Raw genomic sequence first — 21,754 nt, forward strand, 5'->3', positions numbered from 1 at the left:
TAAAGAATACCTTTTTTTTTTTTCTCTTTTTTTTGGTGGCCAGTAGCTCCCACATCTGTAACAAATTCTTTTCTCTCTGATTTAACCCCGAATAAGTTGGTCCTGTATCCACTAAAATTACACTTTATTTCCTCTAGTCCCTAGTTTCAATTTAACAAGTGGATCTGCTAGGGTAGGTTTCCCAGGTACCGGTCAGTCTAGTTCCAATTCAGTCTCCTGCCACCACCCCACCCCCCCCCCCCCCCCCCCCCCCCCCCCCCCCCGGCAGTCCCACTTCCAATGTCCAAACTCCCCATAGCACACACATGGGTCTGGTTCCACAGAAGAAGAGCCCACTCCCACACCTCCGCCCGACATCCCTCTTACACGCTCAAACACAGGAGCTGCTCGAGCTCCCCTCCTTTCCCCCTTGGTTTTCCCTTTTTTTTTTTCCTCACGGTTGCTCACCCTGCTCTGCAGGGGCTGCAGATGCCTGCCTCTGCAACAGCACTTCTGGTTTAACCCTTTCTTAACTCTGAATGTGAATCTGTTGCCAGTGACAGCCATCTCTTTCTCCTTACCAATATCAGATAGGACAGATGCAGAGGGTGCTCTTCTCCGAGATACCTGTGATACATAAGTTTCCAACTTATCTTCCTGATTATTCTGGGTAATTTTGTTGGTTTTTTTTAAACTTTAAACATCTTTCCCCAGTATCACAGGCTGAACAACAATTCTCCAGCTTAGCTTTCTGTTTTTCCCTGTCCTTTCCCAAAACCAAAATTAAGGAATCTGGTGGAGCTATATTAATTTTGCATTCAGTCTGTCACTCCACGTGGTTTCTTAAGTGAAAAACATATCTGCATACATTATTTCATCCCATTTTCCTTGCCACCATCAAAACCAACATAAATTGTAATAATGTATTATAGTTCAGAGTTCCATTTTTAGGCCATTTTTCCTCATATTCCAAAATATACAAAGGCCACCATTGGTTACAATATTTCACCAATATTTTCTTTTTTACCGAGCCCCCAGTAGACCCTCCCAGTTCTTTCCAGTGTGCCAAAATGTACCCTAAATTACTCTTTTTCAAGATCACTCTGCTGATTTTCCATTATCGGTCTCACCTTCACGCTCACACACACAAACACACACACACACACACACAAGTGATCCCACAGACACACTCCACACAGTTATAACACTTGAGACAAAGACAGAGACTAAAATTCAATCAAACAAACAACAGTTAATAACACAGGTATAACATCCTGTCACCAATACCAAAATCACAAGACCAAAATAATTACTGTAACAAGCCACAAAATAAATCAAATACCAACAAGATAAAAAACCGTTTCCACAAGACACACCCCTGAGTCTTGTAGGACCCAACCCGAACCCCAAGAAGCCCCCTGCTTCTTCTGGGTGTATACCAAATGGACACTAACAGCCAGATATATGCCTTAACTCATGAGATTTCCTATCTCGATTAACGGAAGGCTTCCAAACCTTGCGCACACTTACCAAACCAACCCAATTACCAATTTAGTCTTTATGCAAGATGCCCCCTGCACCTTACAGACCATACAAAAGAAAAGAATACCTTTTATGAAGATGGTCCTTGTCTGCTCCTGCAGTGATCCGAATGAGTCGAGGGGTCGCTCCAGGAAAAATTCCCAAGGGCCCTAGGGAGCCCTGTCCTCAGCGGGTCCTGCAGCCGAGCAGAGAGGGTCCCATCTGGGTTGCCAGATAGATTCAGAGAAAACTCCAGGAACAAACTTGCCAACAAAGTTTTCAAGTCGACAAGCAAGTATTCTTTATTGCGGTGCCAGGAGACATGGGGGATAGCTCCTCCTAATGTGTGTCTCCCTTATTACTACACAAGCCATACTTTTATAGTCCATGGACATACATAAAATAGAACCATAGACTCATATAATAGTTAGGGTTGGAAAGGACCTCAAGATCATCTAGTTCCAACCCCCCTGCCATGGACAGGGACACCTCACACTAAACCATGTCAAACAAGGAAACATCCAACCTGGCCTTGAACACCGCCAGGGATAGAACACTCACAACCTCCCTGGGCAACCGATTCCAGTGTCTCACCACCCTAACAGGAAAGAATTTCCTCCTTATATCCAATCTAAACTTCCCCTGTTTAAGTTTTAACCCGTTACCATTGTCCTGTCACTACATTCCCTGATGAAGAGTCCCTCCCCAGCATCCCTATAGGCCCCCTTCAGATACTGGAAGGCTGCTATTAGGTCCCCACACAGCCTTCTCTTCTCCAGGCTGAACAGCCCCAACTTCCTCAGCCTGTCTTCATACGGGAGGTGCTCCAGGCCCCTAATTGTCCTCGTGTCCCTCCTCTGGACTTGTTCCAGCAGTTCCATGTTCTTTTTATGTTGAGGACACCAGAAATGCACACAATACTCCAGGTGAGGTCCCACAAGAGCAGAGTAGAGGGGCAGGATCACCTCCTTCGACCTGCTGGTCACACTCCTTTTGATGCAGCCCAGGATTCGGTTGGCTTTCTGGGCTGTGAGTGCACACTGCCAGCTCATGTTCATTTTCTCATCGACCAGCACCCCCAAGTCCTTCTCTGCAGGGCTGCTCTGAATCTCTTCTTTGCCCAGTCTGTAGCTGTGCCTGGAATTGCTCCGACCCACGTGTAGGACCTTGCACTTGTTGTGGTTGAACTTCATAAGGTTGGCATCAGCCCACCTCACAACCGTATCAAGGTCCCTCTGGATGGCATCCCTTCCCTCCAGCATATCAACCAGACCACCCAGTTTGGTGTCATCGGCAAACTTGCTGAGGGTGCACTCAATCCCACTGTCCATGTCAATGATGAAGATGTTAAACAAGACCGGACTTGTGCGCGTTCAGATTTTTAAGATGGTCTCGAAACAGATCCTCTCCTACAGTGAGCCCAAGGTCTTCATTCTCACAGTCCCTGTGTCTACCTTCTAAGACCTGGGTGGTGCAGTCAGAGCCCGTGGGACCTGATGGAATCCATCTGCGGGTCCTGGAGGAGCTGGCGAATGAAGTTGCTAAGCCACTGGCCATCGTATTTGAAAAATTATGGCAGTCAGGTGAAGTTCCCGACGACTGGAAAAAGGGAAATATAACCCCCATTTTCAAGAAGGGGAAAATGGAAGACCCGGGGAATTACAGACCAGTCAGTCTCACCTCTGTGCCTGGTAAAATCTTGGAGCAGATTCTCCTGGAAGGCATGCTAAGGCACATGAAAAACAAGGTACTTGGTGACAGCCAGCATGGCTTCACTAAGGGGAAATCCTGCCTGACCAATTTGGTGGCCTTCTATGACGGGACTACAGAATTGATGGATAAGGGTAAAGCAGTTGATGTCATCTACCTGGGCTTGTGCAAAGCGTTTGACACTGTCCCACACGACATCCTTCTCTCTAAATTGGAGAGATATCAATTTGATGGATGGACCACTCGGTGGAATCGGTTGCCCAGGAGGTTGTGAATGCTCCATCCCTGGCGGTGTTCAAGGCCAGGTTGGACGAAGCCTTGTGTGGGATGGTTTAGTGTGAGGTGTCCCTGCCCATGGCAGGGGGGTTGGAACTGGCTGGATGGCCGCACACAAAGAGTTGTGGTCAATGGCTCGATGTGCGGCTGGAGACCGGTAACGAGTGGTGTCCCTCAGGGATCGGTGTTGGGACTGGGCTTGTTTAACATCTTCATCGCTGACATGTACACTGGGATTGAGTCTGCCCTCAGCAAGTTTGCCTGTGACACCAAGCTGTGTGGTCCAGTTGATATGCTGGAGGGAAGGGATGCCGTCCAGTGGGACCTTGACACGGTTGTAAGGTGGGCCGATAACACCCTTATGAAGTTCAACCACGACAAGTGCAAGGTCCTACACCTGGGTCGGAGCAATCCCAGGCACAGCTACAGACTGGGCAAAGAAGAGATTCAGAGCAGCTCTGCAGAGAAGGACTTGGGGGTGCTGGTCGATGAGAAAATGAGCATGAACCGGCAGTGTGCGCTCGCAGCCCAGAAAGCCAACTGTATCCTGGGCTGCATCAAAAGGAGCGTGACCAGCAGGTCGAAAGAGCTGATCCTGCCCCTCTACTCTGCTCTTGCGAGACCTCACTTGGAGTACTGTGTGCAGTTCTGGTGTCCTCAACATAAAAAGGACATGGAACTGCTGGAACAAGTCCAGAGGAGGGCCACAAGGATGATCAGGGGCCTGGAGCACCTCCCGTATGAAGACAGGCTGAGGAAGTTGGGGCTGTTCAGCCTGGAGAAGAGAAGGCTGCGTGGGGACCTAATAGCAGCCTTCCAGTACCTGAAGGGGGCCTATAGGGATGCTGGGGAGGGACTCTTTGTCAGGGACTGTAGTGACAGGACAATGGGTAACGGGTTAAAACTTAAACGGGGGAAGTTCAGATTGGATATAAGGAGGAAATTCTTTCCTGTTAGGGTGGTGAGACACTGGAATCGGTTGCCCAGGGAGGTTGTGAATGCTCCATCCCTGGCGGTGTTCAAGGCCAGGTTGGACGAAGCCTTGTGTGGGATGGTTTAGTGTGAGGTGTCCCTGCCCATGGCAGGGGGGTTGGAACTAGATGATCTTGAGGTCCTTTCCAACCCTAACTATTCTATGATTCTATGAAGACTGAGGCAAAGAAGTCATTCAGGACCTCAGCCTTCTGCAAATCCTGTGTAGCCAGTTCTCCCGAGAGCTTCCTCAGGAGGCCTATGTTCTCCCTAGTCTGTTTTTTGTTTGCTATGTAACTGTAGAATCCCTTCCTGTTATCCTTAACATCCCTGGCTAGGTTTAGTTCTAACTGGGCCTTAGCCTTCCTAACCTGGTCCTTAGCTTCCTGGACAACATCCTTGTATTCTTCCCAGGCTGCCTGTCCTTGCTTCCATTTTTTATAAGCCTCTTTTTTCTTTTGAATTTTCCTCAGCAGCTCCTTATCCATCCAAGGAGGTCTCCTGGCCCTTCTGCCACACTTCCTTCTAGTTGGGATGCAGCACTCCTGAGCTCGTAGCAGGTGATCCTTGAATATCAACCAACAGTTTTGGCCCCCCCTGCCCTCTAGGGCTATATCACATGGAACCTTACTAAGCAGGTTTCTGAAGAGGCCAAAGTCTGCTCTTTTGACGTCCAGGGCAGTGAGCTTGCTACACATTCTTCTCACTGTCCTGGGGATCTCAAATTCGACCATCTCATGATCGCTGCATCCAAGGCTGCCCTGGAGTACCACATTCTCAACAAGCCCTTCCCTGTTGGTGAGCACGAGGTCAAGCATGGCACCTGTCCTTGTCAGCTCCTCTATTACTTGCAGAAGGAAGTTGTCTTCCACACAATCGAGGAACCTCCTGGATTGCTTGTGCCATGCAGTGCCATCGTTCCAACAGATGTCAGGTTGGTTGAAGTCCCCCATGAGAACAAGGGCCTGCAAGCGTGAGGCTTTTCTTATCTGTCTGTAGAGTGCTTCATCCACAGGTTCTCCTTGATCAGGAGGCCTGTAACAGATCCCCACAGTATTGTCTCCCACAGCTGTTTTCCCTTTAACCCTGACCCACAAACTCTCTGTAAACTGCTCACCTGTCCCCAGACAGAGTTCCATACTCTCCAGCCTATCCCTAACATAAAGGGCAACTCCCCCTCCCCGCCTGCCAGGCCTGTCTTTTCTAAAGAGCCTGTAACTTTCCATTCCAACACTCCAGTCATAGGAGTTATCCCACCATGTTTCTGTGATGCCTATTATATCATACCCCCGTAGATGTGCACACATCTCTAATTCCTCTTGTTTGTTCCCCATGCTACGGGCGTTTGTATAGAGACATCTGAGACGAGCTCCAATTGAAGCCGGCTCGTCGGCTGGAGCAGCTGGAATATATCTACATTGTTCGGAACATTTATTATAGATTCTGGCAACTGACTGGGTGTGTTGGGATGGAATGCTGCCCCCCTCCCCCAACACATCTAGTTTAAAGCCTCCTTGGCCAGTCTGGCAAGCCTCCTACCAAAACTCTTCTTCCCCTTCTTTACCAGAGCAGCTCCACCAGCCCCCAGTAGATCTGGCCTACTAACTTCAGTCCTATGTTCAAGACACCCAAACCCCTGACTATGACACCACCCTTTTAACCATTTATTAACCAGGCTAATCCTCCTAGCTTTTTCTTGGTCCTCCCCTGTGCCCTGGAGAATTGACGAAAAGACTATCTGAGCACCAGAGCCCCTAACCACCTCTCCCAGGGCTCTGTAGTTTTTCTTTATGGTCCCCAGTCTACTACTATCTATATCCCTAGCACCCACATGGATCACCAGGAGCGGGTAATAGTCAGTGGAACTTACTAGAGCAGGCAGCCTCTCTGTAACATCCCTGATCCGTGCCCCTGGTAGGCAGCACACCTCCCTCGAGACGGGGTCAGGCCGACAGATGAGTGCTTCCGTCCCTTTCAAAGTAGAGTCCCCTATTACTACAACCCGCCGCTTTTTCTTTGGAGTGCCAGTAGAGATCCTTACCTGTACATAATCTGGCCGTTTGTGATGCAAGTGCCTTTCCTCGTTAGTCTCCTGCAGGACAGGAAAGCGGTTCTGCGTGGGGACAACAGATTTAGGAGGAAGCCCCTTGCTTTTATTTGTCCTTTTTCTCCTTCTTTTGTTATTTTTCTTTGTCACTAATTCCCAACTTCCCGGGTTGGTGGCCTCCTTCTTTCCTTCATGAGCTGGAGGGGAAGCTTGAGGCCCCTGCACAGTATGGGGCTGGAGCAAGCAGCTCTGCTTCCTCTCAACTACCCTGACATCTTGAAGCCCTCTAATAGCATTCCGCAGCTCTGCCACCTACTGCAGGAGGACCTCCACCAGGGATCACTGAGTGCAGCCCTGCCCATCATGCACCTTTCCCTCACAAGACCAGTGCAGGCACCCTCTACACTCCGAGCTCTGCACTCCAGCCTCCCCTCTCATCTGCTCTGTCTGGGTGCCTACACTGGCCACCGCCGAAGCAGCCAGAGCAGAGCTTCCAGACCGGTCCCTGGCCTTACGATGGGTGCTCACCATTCAGCTCGCCTGCCCGCGCAAACTGTCTCGTCCCGCTCTATTCGCCATGCTCCTGGTCGCTCGCGCTCCCTGGGGCAGGTTTTTAACCACTCAGGGTTGGTGCTGCTGCTCCTGGCTCCGCCCCCTGTGAGTCAACGGCTCGTGTCAGCGGAGCTGTCGGTTCCTGGGCAGGTCCTGTCGAGGACTTGAAGCTCCCTCGGTAGCTCTGGCTGCTCTGAGTTGAGGCTCTTGGACGCTGATCTCTCCCCCGCTCCGGTGTTAAAGGCGTCCTCTCTCTCGAGCCACTCACCTCAGCAATTGACTGGCAACGTCAACATACATATTCTTGAGGCTACGTATGGATTACATTATTTTCCAGAAAGTTCCCTGCATGCATACAGAATTGTGGTGGTAGTCTCTGAGGGTCGTTTAATTCTTCCAACAATCTTCATAACTTCTGGCAGCCTTTGAAGCACACACAGTAGATGCTTATACCATCTTAATTGGTTCATTATCACCGCAGACATAATAATCCTCCTATCCTCCTACTTATCAGCTAGTTTAACTGTAGCCCATCCTGGACACCTGCCATTCCCAGATACTCCTTATCCCTGTGTCCTGTTTTTCTTAAAACTACGTCAACTATAGCGATTTATCTTGTACGAGAATTCTCAGTATATTCTCTAACTGTACTCTATTTTTTTCTGTGTATCATGCACTTTAGTAATTTTCTATTGCTACTCTTACAAAGCCATCTAACTTAATATTATTTAAAAATTATTTTAAAGGTTTATATATTCCATTTTGCATTTTTGTGCCCCCCCTTGTCTCAGCAGGTGGTGAGCAATTGTATTCTCTCCCTTTGTAATTTCCCTTATCATTATTATTGTTGTTGGTAGCAGTAGTGGGTTTGTTATACCTTAGTTAGTGGACTGTTCTTATCTCAACCCGTGGGAGTTACATTCTTTTGATTCTTCTTCCCATCCCTCTGGGAGAGAGGGGAGGAAGAAGGCAGGGAGTGAGCGAGCTGCTGCGTGGTTCTGAGTTACCGGCTGGGCTTAAACCACAACCGCTACAGTCCTTTGTGGCACCCAGCGTGGGGCACGAAGGGTTGAGATAATGATGGATCTGACCAGGGCATGATAAAACAAATTTGTTGCAAGCTTTCATTGTATTGTAGTTGTCATTGGTCACAATGTTGCCTCATTTGTTCTCAGAGTTTATGCACATGCCCACTGGTACTCTGTTTAATACTGTTCTTGTCATATGTGCTCCCTGTAGTTGTTTATCTGTGTTGCTTAGACTAAGGTTATAATTTTGTTGTACTTTGTAGTGCTGGGTTATGATATGGTAGAATTGATTGTCTTGAGTCTAATCTGGTATGTGCACTCAGTATTGTTTTCACCTTTGTCCCTCAGGGTCCATGTTTTGGGAACTATTAAGAATTGAACTCTTAGACTTTTCTCCTCAGAGAGCCAACCTGTAACAGAAACATTCCTACGTCTTCCGTCCTTACATTCTGCCTTTGTTCATTTCTTCCTTTCCCCCTTAGTTCCTTCCAATATCCTCCTTATCCTGGGCCTTGAGAAACAAGTCTTTTGGTGATATTTTATCCCAGAAAGTAGTCAGACAATGGGATTAACTACCAGAACAACCTCAAAGATACCTGGTCCAAAGAGCATGGCATTGAGCAGTTATATCACATCCTGTGTCGTGCACCAGCATCTGGGAAAATCAAATGGTACAATGGCATATTAAAAGCTATACTGAGAGCAATGGGTGGTGGGACTTTTAAACATTGGAACACACATTTAGCAAAAGCCACATGGTTAGTCAACTGGGCCGGCACAGTCCAATCAGAACTTTTGCATACTATAAAAGGGCATGAAGTTCCTGTGGTACACATAAAGAATATGCTGGGGAAAACACTATGGATTATTCATTGGCTTCATCAGGCAACAACCCAATGCCACATGCCATCTCTCCTGCCCTGAATGATTGCTACAACAGATGAAGCCCAATGCCATGGACTGAATTAGCTCAACATTTATATGGATGGCACATAGACTAAGGAATGATGTCTGTATGTATACAGAAAAACAGAAAAGTGTTGGTATATTAGAAAATGTGGGATCTGAGCATGACATAAATGGTATGGAATAAGGGTGGATACTGTCCTGGTTTCAGCTGGAACAGTTATTTTTCTTCCTCATAAAATAGTACAGTGCTGTGTTTTGCCTTTAGTCTGAAAACAGTGCTCATAGTTGTCCTGGGTTCAGTGACAGCAGTCATTTTTCTCCTTCTTAGTAGCTGGTGCAGCGCCATGATTTTGACTTTCAGCCTGGGATCAAGGACTTTCTCAGTCTCATGCTCTGCCAGGGAGGAGGGGAAGCTGGGAGGAAGCAGAGACAGGACATGTGGCCCAAGCTAGACAAAGGGGTATTCCGTACCACAGCACGTCATGCCCAGTTTATAAACTGTAGGGAGTTACCCAGAAAAGGCCCAGATCGCTGCTCGGGTCGGGCTGGGTATCAGTCGGTGGGTGGTGAGCAATTGTATTCTCTCCCCTTGTTTTTTCCCTTATCATTATTATTATTGGTGATAGCAGTAGTAGTTTTGTGTTATACCTTAGTTACTGGACTATCCTTATCTCAACCTATGGGAGTTACATTCTTTTGATTCTCCTCCCCATCCCTCTGAGAGCTGGGAGAGGAAGAAGGGGGGAGTGAGCAAGCGGCTGCGTCATTCTGGGTTACCAGCTGGGCATAAACTACGACAATAATACAGAATCACAGAATCACAGAATCCCAAGGGTTGGAAGGGACCTCAAAAGATCATCTAGTCCAACCCCCCTGCAAGAGCAGGGTAACCTACAGTACATCACACAGGAACTTGTCCAGGCGGGCCTTGAATATCTCCAGTGTAGGAGACTCCACAACCCCCCTGGGCAACCTGTTCCAGTGCTCTGTCACTCTTACAGTAAAGAAGTTCTTCCTGATGTTAATGTGGAACTTCCTATGTTCCAGCTTACACCCATTGCCCCTTGTCCTATCACTGGATATCACTGAAAAAAGCCTAGCTCCATCATCCTGACACCTACCCTTTACATATTTGTAAACATTGATGAGGTCACCCCTCAGTCTCCTCTTCTCCAAGCTAAAGAGACCCAGCTCCCTCAGCCTCTCCTCATAAGGGAGATGTTCCACTCCCTTAATCATCTTTGTGGCTCTGCGCTGGACTCCTTCAAGCAATTCCCTGTCCTTCTTGAACAGAGGGGCCCAGAACTGGACGCAATATTCCAGATGCGGCCTCACCAAGGCTGAGTAGAGGGGGAGGAGAACCTCTCTTGACCTACTAACCACTCCCTTTCTAATGCACCCTAAGATGCCATTTGCCTTCTTGGCCACAAGAGCACATTGCTGGCTCATGGTCATCCTCCTATCCACCAGGACCCCCAGGTCCCTTTCCCGTTCACTACTTTCCAGCAGGTCAACCCCCAACCTGTACTGGTACATGGGGTTGTTCTTCCCCAGATGCAAGACTCTACACTTGCCCTTGTTAAATTTCATCAAGTTTCTCCCCGCCCAACTCTCCAGCCTGTCCAGGTCTCGCTGAATGGCAGCACAGTCCTCTGGTGTGTCAGCCACTCCTCCCAGCTTTGTGTCATCAGCAAACTTGCTGAGGGTGCACTCAGTTCCCTCATCCAGGTCATTGATGAAAATATTAAACAGCACCGGTCCCAGCACCGACCCCTGAGGAACTCCACTAGTCACAGACCTCCAGCTAGATTCTGCGCCATTGACCACAACTCTCTGCCTTCTTCCTTTCAACCAGTTCTCGATCCACCTCACTACTTGATCGTCAAGCCCACACTTCCTTAGCTTATCTATGAGGATGCTGTGGGAGACAGTATCAAATGCCTTACTGAAATCAAGAAAAACTACATCTACCGCTCTACCATCATCCCTCCACCTAGTCACTTCCTCATAGAAGGCTATAAGGTTGGTCATACATGACTTCCCCCTCATAAAACCATGTTGGCTGTTCTTAATGACCCCCTCATCCTTGATATGCCTAGTGATGGAGTCAAGAATAAGTTGTTCCATCATCTTTCCAGGGATGGAGGTAAGGCTGACCGGTCTATAATTACCCGGGTCCTCCTTCTTGCCCTTCTTATAGATTGGTGTGACCTTTGCCATCCGCCAATCCTCAGGCACCTCGCCCGTTTCCCACGACTTACCAAAGATGATGGAAAGTGGCCTAGCAATGACCTCCGCCAGCTCCCTCAGCACCCGTGGGTGCATTCCATCCGGACCCATCGATTTACAGATGTCCAGTTTGCATAGCTGATCCCTAACCCAATCCTCATCTACCAAAGCAAACTCCTCCTTTGTCCTGACTCCTTCTGGGGCTATAGAAATCCGGGGCCCTCGGGGAGAGTCTGCAGGAGTAAAGACAGAGGCAAAGAAGGCATTCAGCACCTCTGCCTTCTTTATATCCTCTGTCTCCAGGGTACCCACTTCGTTCAGCAGTGGGCCTATATTGCCTCTTGTGTTAGTTTTATTTGCTATGTATTTGAAGAAGCCCTTTCTATTGTCTTTAACCCGACTAGCAAGATTGAGTTCCAAGGAGGCCTTAGCTGTCCTAATTGCCTCCCTACATCCTCTAACAACTGTCCTATATTCCTCCCAAGCGGCCAGCCCCTCCTTCCATAATCCATAGATTCTCCTTTTCCACTTGAGTTTGCCCAGCAGCTCCTTGTTTAACCACGCCGGTCTCCTAGATCCCTTACTTGACTTCCTACTCATTGGGACGCTCCGATCCTGAGCTTGGAAGAAGCGGTCCTTGAACTCTAACCAACTATCTTGAGCCCCTTTACCGCCTAGTACACTTTCCCATGAGACTTCCCTTAGCAGTTGACTGAAGAGGCCAAAGTTGGCCCTTCGGAAATCCAGAACTGTGGCTTTGCTAGGTATTCTATTCCTCCCACACAGGATCCTAAACTCCACCATCTCATGGTCACCGATGTTTTAGTTGTTGCTAGGTAGTGCTCACCCTGATCAAGGACTTTTCAGACTCTCATGCTCTGCTAGTGAGGAGGGGCACAACCAGGACTCCTGACCCAAACTAGCCAAAGGGGTATTCCATACCACAGCATGTCATGCCCAGTATATAAACTGGGGGGAATTACCCAGAAGGGATAGATCGTTTCTTGCGATGGTCTGGGTATCGGTCAGTGGGTGGTAAGCAATTTTATTGTGCATTAGAATAATCAGAGTATTCTAAGATTTTTGAGAAGATGGGGGTTTGAACTAGTATGCATGCTGCAACGTGCAGTGTAATGGGTGAACTTACACATGTATTGGTGTCATTTAGTTTAAAGATATAGGTGGAAGATGAGGGCTCAGGAGGTGATGGGACAGGGCTGAATCTATATTTAGAAATGGCTGTCTTTATCTGGCTCTACAGCTGGGTGCTGATTTTTTATTTAGAAGGGTTTCATTTTGCTTGCACATGTATATTAATGCACTTATCTGCTCTATTCAGCAACATATACAAAAGTTCTTAGGAAAAATTTATCACACAAAATGAAATGTGTTCATCCCAGTGGGCACAACTGGCAGATAACTCATCTGCAACAATATTACACACATATCATATTCATATACTTTTACTCTCTATCCTTCAGGGAACAGTCAATCTATAGCACCCGAGCTCATGTCTTCCACATTGACCCAAACACTAAGAAGAACTGGGTTCCTACCAGCAAGCATGCTGTTACTGTGTCCTACTTTTATGACAGCACAAGAAATGTCTACCGGATAATCAGTTTGGATGGCTCAAAGGTAAGTTTTATTTCGAGGATCTCTTTCTGATCAACTTTTGTATTTATTTTTCCATTTTGATGCCCTTCATGTATCTTATCAGATGCATTTGTCATTATCTGAGTAACATATTACTGATGTGCTAAAATGGTTACATAGCTTCATTAAATATTTTAAGTGTTTATTGGAAAACAGTATTTTCCATGCATTCATATTTGATAAATCTATTGCTGAATTAAGTGATGACCTATTACTTAGTTATTATTTTGAGCAGTCTAAAACATCATTCCCTTTGAGAGGTACTAAGAAGTACAAACAGGTTTTCAATAACTTTTTTTTATCTCTGCATTCAATGATGTTATCAGTATCACTGGCTTCGGTATTATGAAGGGCATCTGTTTCGGCCTTTAACCACTTAGTAAATCCATCTCTGTTACATAATCTTCCAATTCTTGCTGTAGAGAATGTGGTGATTACCTCCTAATAATGATCTCCATGGTAAGCTTTTATCAAAAATCAGTTGGGTTGGGTTTGGGCTTTTTGGGGTGTGTTTTTGTTGTTTTCTTTTTGTTTGGTTTGTTTGTTGGTTTTGTTTGTTTTTTTGTTTAGTTTTTTTCTGTGGGTTTGTCTTTTTTTTAATTCTTATTTTTTTTAATTCATCCCGGGCATGACGTGCCGTGGTATGGAATACCTCTTTGGCTAGTTTGGGTCAGGTGTCCTGTCTCTGCTTCCTCCCGGCTTCTCCTCCTCCCTGGCAGAGCATGAGACTCCCAAAGTACTTGGTCAGACTAAACATCAGTGTTATTAGAGCTGTTCCCAGGCCGAAAGTCAAAAACACAGCGCTGCACCAACTACTAAGAAGGAGAAAAAAATGACTGCTACTGCTAAACCCAGGACAGTATCCACCCATTATTCCATACCATTCACATCATGCTCAGATCCCACATTTTCAGTATAACATCACTCCTACATATATACATCCACATACACTCACAGGCAGAGAGAAAGAGATCATTTCTTAGTGTATGGACCAATCCCTATAATGTTGCTGATTCCATCTGGTCCATGATGTCAGGTTCCATCTCTTGTAAAAGTCTTTCGGGGCAGGAAAGGCTGTGTGCAGTGTTGGATCGTTGCCTGCTGATCCTGATCATTCCTTAAACGCAGAACTTGTCTGGTTCTATCAAAATTCATTCTCTGTTGGGATGATGGTCGGAGGGAAGTCAGGGCCAGTCGCTGGTGATCTGAAGACATCTAGTTGATGGGCTCTAAAAGTATTACATAGCAGGCAACAGCATACAATTAAGTCAATTGGCTGTTTTCCCGTAAAATCAAATCCCCTTGAGGTATACATCGGACTTCCCCATCTTCCCGCATTACCCACCAAATATATCCGGGTCCCTGAGCAAAAGCAATCCCACGAGTGGGTTTGCCTTTACCTGAAGCAGGAATAACCCAAACTGTCTTCCCCAGCAAAATCTTCATGTGCACCACAGGAACATTGTCCCCCTCTACAATATGTAAAAGTTCTGACTGGGCTGGGCCAGCCCTGTTGGCAGATCCTCTGGTGTTGACCAACCAGATGGCCTTTGGTAAGCGTGTATCCCAATGTTTGAAAGTTCCCCCACCCATTGCTCTCAGTGTAGTTTTTAACAGCCCATTGTACTGTTTGATTTTCCCAGAGGCTGGTGCGTGGTATGGGATGTGATATACCCACTCATTGCCATGCTCTTTGGCCCAAGTGTCTATCAGGTTATTCCAGAAATGAGTCCCATTGTCTGACTCGATTCTCTCTGGAGTGCCATGTTGCCACAAAGCCTGTTTCTCAAGGCCTAGGGCAGTGTTCCAGGCAGTGGCGTGGGGCACAGTGTATGTTTCCAGCCATCCTGTGGTTGCTTCCACCATGGCAAGCACATGGTGCTTGCCTTGGCAGGTTGGTGGGTGTGTGATATAATCAATCTGCCAGGCCTCTCCATATTTATACTTCAGCCATTGTCCTCCATACCAAAGAGGCTTTAACCGCTTGGCTTATTTAAGTGCAGTACATGTTTCACACTCATGAATAACCTGGGCAATAGTGTCCATTGTTAAGTCCACCCCTCGATCAGGGGCTCATCTATATGTTGCATCTCTGCCCTGATGGCCTGAAGTGTCATGGGCCCACCGGGCCAAAAATAATTCACCTTTATGTTGCCAATCTAAGTCCATCTGAGCCACTTCAATCTTAGCAGCGTTATCCACCTGTTGGTTATTCTGGTGTTCCTCAGTGGCCCGACTCTTGGGTACATGGGCATCTACATGGTGTACCTTCACCACCAAGTTCTGCACCCAGGCAGCGATATCTTGCACAGTGCAGCAACCCAGATGGGTTTACCTCTGCGTTGCCAGTTGCTCTGGTTCTATTGTTGCAACCACCCCCACAGGGCACTTGCCACCATCCATGAGTCAGTATAAAGTACTGGCCACTTTTCTCATTCAGCAATGTCCAAGGCCACCTGGATGGCTTTTGCCTCAGCAAACTGACTCAATTCACCCTCTCCTTGAGCAGTTTCTGCAACTGGTCGCTGAGGACTCCATACAGCTGCCTTCCATCTCTGATGCTTTCCTACAGTATGGCAGGACCCATCAGTAAACAAGGCATACTGTTTTTCACTTTCTGACAGTTTATTATATGGAGCGGCCACTTCAGCATGCATCACCTCCTCCTCTGGTGACATTCCAAAATCTTAGCCCTCTGGCCAGTCCATGATGACTTAGAATGCCTGGACGACTGGCAATTCCTGTTTGAGCTCCTTGTGTGATTAGTGCAGCCCATTTACTCCATGTAGCATTTGTTGCATGATGTGTAGAGGACACCCTGCCTTTGAACATCCAGCCCAGCACGGGCAGCTGGGATGCCAGGAGGAGCTGTGCTTCAGTGCCAATCACTTCCGAAGCACCTCCAACTCCTTCATAGGCTGCCAGGATCTCTTTTTCAGTTTGGGTATTGCTGGCCTCAGATCCTTTGTATCCCAAACTCCAAAAGCTGAGGGGTCGACCTCGAGTCTCCCCTGCAGCTTTCTGCCAGAGTCTGCAAGTAGGACCATTCTCCCCAGCTGCGGTGTAGAGCACATTTTTCACATCTGGCCCGGTTTGGACTGGTCCAAAGGCTACTGCATGAATTATCTCTTAGTTTAATTTGCTCAAAGGCTTGTTATTGCTCAGGGCCCCATTTGAAATCATTCTTCTTCAGGGTCACGTGATAGAGAGGGTTTACAATCAGAATGTAATTTGGGATGTATATTCTCCAGAACCCCACAGTACCTAAGAAAGCTTGTGTTTCTTTCTTATTAGTTCATGGAGACATTGCTGTTATCTTGTTGATCTCGTCTGTGGGCATCTGGTGACATCCATGTTGCCATTTTATTCCCCAAAATTGAATCTCCTGTGCAGGTCCCTTGACCTTACTCCCTTTTATGGCAAAACCAGCTTTCAGCAGGATTTGGATTATTTTCCTCCCTTTCTCAAACACTTCTTCCGCTGCATTGCTCCACACAATAATGCCATCAATGTATTGCAGGTGTTCTGGAGCTTGCCCCTGTTCCAGTGCAGTCTGGATCAGTCCATGGCAAATGTTAGGGCTGTGTTTCCACCCCTGGGACAGTCGGTTCCAAGAGAACTGGACACCCCTCCAAGTAAAAATGAACTGTGGCCTGCACTCTGCTGCCAAAGGAATTGAGAAAAATGCATTGGCAATATCATTCTTGATATCCCACTTAGCTGCCATTGAATCCAGTTCATACTGAAGTTCTAGCATGTCCGGTACTGCAGCACTCAATGGCGGTGTGACTTTATTCAGGCCATGATAATCTACTGTTAGTCTCCACTCTCTGTTAGACTCTCACTGGCGTTAGACTGGCCATATGGGGCTATTAAAGGGTCAGCTAGTCCTACCGATCGCTCCTTGGCTCTCCAGACTACGGATCAGCTTATGGATGGAAATCAGGGAGTCTCGGTTCGTACAATATTGCTGCCGGTGCACTGCTGTGGTTGCAATTGGCACTTGTTGTTTTTCGACCTTCAGCAACCCCACAACAGAAGGATCCTCTGAGAGACCAGGCAAGGTGGACAGCTGCTCAATTTCCTTTGTCTCCAAAGCAGCAATACCAAAAGCCCATCAGTACCCTTTTGGGTCTTTGAAGTACCCTCTCCTGAGATAGTCTATGCTGAGGATGCATGGAGCCTCTGGACCAGTCACAAAGGTGTGCTTTTGCCATTTCCTCTCAGTCAGGCTGATTTCAGCCTCCAGTACAGTCAACTCTTGGGATCCTCCTGTCACTCCAGAAATATAGATGGGTTCCACCCCTTGACAGCTTGATGGCATCAGGGTACACTGTGCACCGGTATCTACTAGAGCCTTATACTTCTGTGGGACTGATGTGCCAGGCCATCTGATCCACGCAGTCCAGTAAATCTGAATGTCCCCTACCTCCACCTGGCTGGAGGCAGGGCCCCTCTAATAGTCATCACAACATTGGACACTTAAGTCTTGTTGAAAGGGATTATTCTTCGTTATCACAGGAGCTGGAGTAAAATCAGCTCTTCCACTCCATCTGGGAACCTGCTCACCAGAGACTGAAGCCGCAGCTCTCATGGGGTGATCAGCCTTGACCCTTGTTCCCCTCTTCAATTCGCCCACCCGTTCCTCCAAAGCTGAAGTAGGTTTTCCATCCCACTTTGTCATGTCTTCTCCATGTTCCCACAGGTAAAACCATAGGATGGCCCGTGGCGTATACCTCCTGTATCTTCTCTCTCTCGGAGAATAGGACGTCTTTTGTTAATAACTGAGACGTGTGTTGGTACACGTGAGGAGCTGGATAAATCACACAGATCGTCCCTCAGTTTTTTGAGATCCTGGGACAGTTTTTCCACAGCTGAGATGATGGAAGGGGTGAGGTTGTCTTCCAAGTCTTGGAGTTTATGAATCAGTTCATCCACTGTTAGTGGTACTATGTCATTCCAGGTTACTGTTGCCAATGAATGGGCATATGATGATGGTGCATTCCATGTTAGTTTTCGCCACATGGGTCGTGTACATTCGACTTCATCTGGGTCTATGGGTACATCCCCATTATTTGGCTTGATGTGATAGATCATCTCTACGATGGCTGATTCCCTCAGAGACTGGATGCCTTTGTCTAAAGTAGTCCACTTGGCCGAACGACTCATAACATCATCCTTGTACAGAAACTTTTCTTTCACAGCTGCCAAGAGCCGCCTCCAAAGACTGAGGGACTTTTTCTCTCTTGCAATTGCTTTGTCAATTCCCCCTTCTCTAGCAAGTGATCCCAGCTGCTTAGCTTCACTACCTTCTAGTTCTTGACCATCGGCCCCATTGTCCCAGCATCAGAGCAACCAGGTGATGATGTGCTCCCCTGGTTGACGGGTAAAATCTTTTCACATATTCCATAGCTTGGTTGAGGTCCGAGGCCGAGAAGTCACCTCTTCTTCTTCTTCGTCGTCGTCATGCGATGATGACTCCTGATCAAATGCTGGACCGGGTGGTGAGTACATTGTTTCTTCATCTTGCTTCACCCTTCTTGCTTCTTTTTTGCTTTTCCTCTTGTGTACAGGGGCAACCAATATTGGTACGAATGGGTCCTCTGGTTTAGCTGCAGTGATTATCTCTGTGGTTTGAGTAGCAACTGTACTTGTCGCTGGGGCTGGTGTAGCTGCTGTGCTTGGAGCTGGAGTAGCTGTGCTGTCTGTTGCTCTGCCCTCAGATGCAGGGGCATTTTTTTCCTTTTGAAGGTGCTGGATAGTGTTGAACAACGCCCTTTAAGCAGAGGCGAAGCTCTGGCATGTTGCCATGATTTGTCTGTCTCTGGTATGGCCAGACTGACCACACACCTCATTTAAGTGTTTTACTAATTTTTCCGGATTTTGCACTTGTTCGGTGGTGAAATTTCAAAGTACTGGAGGAGCCCACTGACCTTGATACTTGCCCATACTATCCCACACACCCTGCCACTTATGGCTGTCCAGCCTCAGGGAAAATCTCTTGTCCCTCCCATATCGTCATCTCACCCCAGACAAGGCCCAAACCTGACTCTGCTTAACTCTTGAAATCAGACGAAATGGTCTTGGGCAAAACACACTCTATATGCGTGCCAACATGGTGATCCCCATCACAATCAGCCAACAGGTCTCAACAGTATTAAAAGGCCATTCAAAAACTTCAAAACTCTCAAATGATGCTGTAAACAGTCTGGTGTGTGTGTGGGGGGGGTTGTTCTGGGAGGGTAAGAGAAAGTCTCCTTCACAGGTTAACAACCCGAGAAGGAGAAAAAAGATGTGCAATTGTTAAGCACTTCTATTATATACCTCCCAATGTATAAAGGTGGTGACCACACTGGGAACATAAGCCAGATCAGTTTCATGATCAATGAGTCTATTGTATTACAAATCATTGCCATAAAGTACAGTGAAAGAAGAACTTTAGCCCAAGCCGCCCAGCCGATAAAAACTAAAACAGCAAATACCGGCTGTAAGTAGGGTATGACATACTGAAACCCGAGACCAAGCTCAACAACTTTGAGAGCCAATAAATCAGCATTGTGACGAGTGACTATCTAAAACAATGAATGCTTATCACAAATACGATTAGACACACTCCGGTCAGATGTTGTTATTTCAACCCCTTGTGCCCCACGTTGAGGGCAAAAAGGAACTGTCGTGGTTTAAATCCTGTTGGCAAGTCAGCCTCACAGTCTACTCCCCTCCTTTCTTCCCTTTCCCCCTTCCCCCCCCCCGGAGGGATGGGAAGGAGAATCGAAAGAATGTAACTCCCACGGGTTGAGATAAGAACAGTCCAGTAACTAAGGTATAACACAAATCACTACTGCTATCACCAATAATAATAATAACGATAAGAGAAATAACAAGGGAAGAGAATACGATACCACCTGCCGAAACAAGCCTGCCCGAGCAGTGAGTGCCCTTTTGGTTAACACCCCATTACATCCTGGGCATGACGTGCTGTGGTATGGAATACCTCTTTGGCTAGTTTGGGTCAGGTGTCCTGTCTCTGCTTCCTTCCAGCTTCCTCTCCTCTCTGGCAGAGCTTGAGACTCAGAAAGTCCTTGGTCAGACTAAACATCAGTGTTATCAGCGCTGTTCCCAGGCTGAAAGTCAAAAACACAGCACTGCACCAACTACTAAGAAGGAGAAAAAAAATGACTGCTACTGCTAAACCCAGGACAGAAAGATAATGTGTTCAGTTGCTATTTGCTATTGCAAGAAACCTTGTCTAAGAAATTAATTTGGGAGACTTGGAGAAGGTATTTGACTCCTCCTTGGTTTCTACTCTAAATGGGTATAAAACCAGTAACTTTACAAATGGTATGTCAGAAATCTCTGCAATAGGGACGTTGAAGATACACAAAGTATTATCAAAATCTATAATCAGTTCAAGAGACTTTAATTTGCAACATATGGAGATGTATCAGTTCACAATGGTTGGAACTAAAATACTCTGTTAGCATAGCAGTATTCACAGAGATTTCTTGTCTATTTATTGAAAGCTGAAAAACATTACTCTGCATTTTTTTCTTCCTTTGTTTTTTCTTTTTAAATCCAGAGTATTGATGTTTTAAATGAGGAAGGAGAGAATTTCTACCATGCAGAAGTATATAGGAATTCTCTGTCAAACTTCTCTATATGATACTATTTTAGGTGTTTGAGACTCTCATATCAAACCCTAACCAAATTTTTCCAATTTTAACTCTGACTGTTTCTTACCTTCTCTGCACTCCTTCAAATGACTTCATTCTGTCAAATAATTAAAATACATTTTATGTCACTGTTTATAGAAGAGTTTGGGATTGGGTCTATATGCTGTATGAAATCAAGGCTACTAGTTGTAATCTGTAGCATCTTAATTGATGTGCAGTTTACAAAATCCTTATTGCAGTATCCACTGGGATTCCTCTGCCTTTGTTCAAAGCAGCATTTCTTGAAAAGTGACTGCCGAGTAGCACTGTCAAGCAGACATCTATTTCTTTGCTCTTGCTTTTGTCTACTGCATCATTTCCTTTGCACTTGCAGTACTATTGGCAAGGTATATTGCTAATGCATTCTATCACTTTTGTTTACTCTTTCTGTGACTACTGCAATCCTAATAATGTTTTAATCCAAGCATTCTATGTCTGTGTCATGGTTTCAGCTGTAACAGTTATTTTTCTCCTTCTTAGTAGCTAGTGCAGTGCTCGTTTCAACTTTAGTCTGACAGCAGTGCTGATAACACGCCAATGATTTTAGTTGTTGCTAAGTGACGTTTATTCTGACCAAGGACTTGTCAGTCTCTCACACTCTGCCAGTGAGGAGGGGCACAAGAACGCAGGAGGAAGCAGAGACCCAACTCCAGCCGCAGGCACAGCAGCTACTCAAACCCCAACAAAAGACAGTGCAGCCACTCCAACCCCAGTGAAAGACACTGCAGCTGAACCGAAGGACCAGTCCATGACAGTATCATTTGCCCTGATCACAGCCCTACCATCTGGCATGGACTAATCCAGACTGTACAGGAAGAGAGGCAAGATCCAGAACACCTGCAATGCATTGATGACATTATCATTTGGTGTGATACAGTGCAAGAAGTTTTTGAGAAATGGAGATAAATAATACAAATACTTCTGAAGGCCAGTTTTGCCATAAAACGGAGTAAGGTCAAGGGACCTGCACAGGAGATTCAATTTTTGGGAATAAAATAGCAACATGGACGTTGCCAGATCCCCACAGATGTGATCAATAAGATAACAGCAATGTCTTCATCAACTAATAAGAAAGAAACACAAGCTTTCTTAGGTGTTGTGGGGTTCTGGAGAATGTACATCCCAAATTACAGTCTGATTGTAAGCCCTCTCTATCATGTGAC

General features: G+C 46.6%; 1 protein-coding gene across 1 annotated transcript in view; it reads left to right on the forward strand.

Annotated features, from left to right (window-relative positions):
- The window catches only part of LOC136004340 (homer protein homolog 1-like), a 111,590-nt gene that overhangs the window by 57,133 nt on the left and 32,703 nt on the right, over window positions 1-21,754 (forward strand). The window contains exon 2 of the mRNA XM_065660771.1: window positions 12,705-12,861. Within this exon, the coding sequence (XP_065516843.1) occupies window positions 12,705-12,861 (157 nt within the window). The remainder of the gene's footprint in view (window positions 1-12,704; window positions 12,862-21,754) is intronic.

This window comes from Lathamus discolor, chromosome W (genome assembly GCF_037157495.1).
Source record: "Lathamus discolor isolate bLatDis1 chromosome W, bLatDis1.hap1, whole genome shotgun sequence".
NCBI classification, from domain to species: Eukaryota; Metazoa; Chordata; class Aves; order Psittaciformes; family Psittacidae; genus Lathamus; species Lathamus discolor.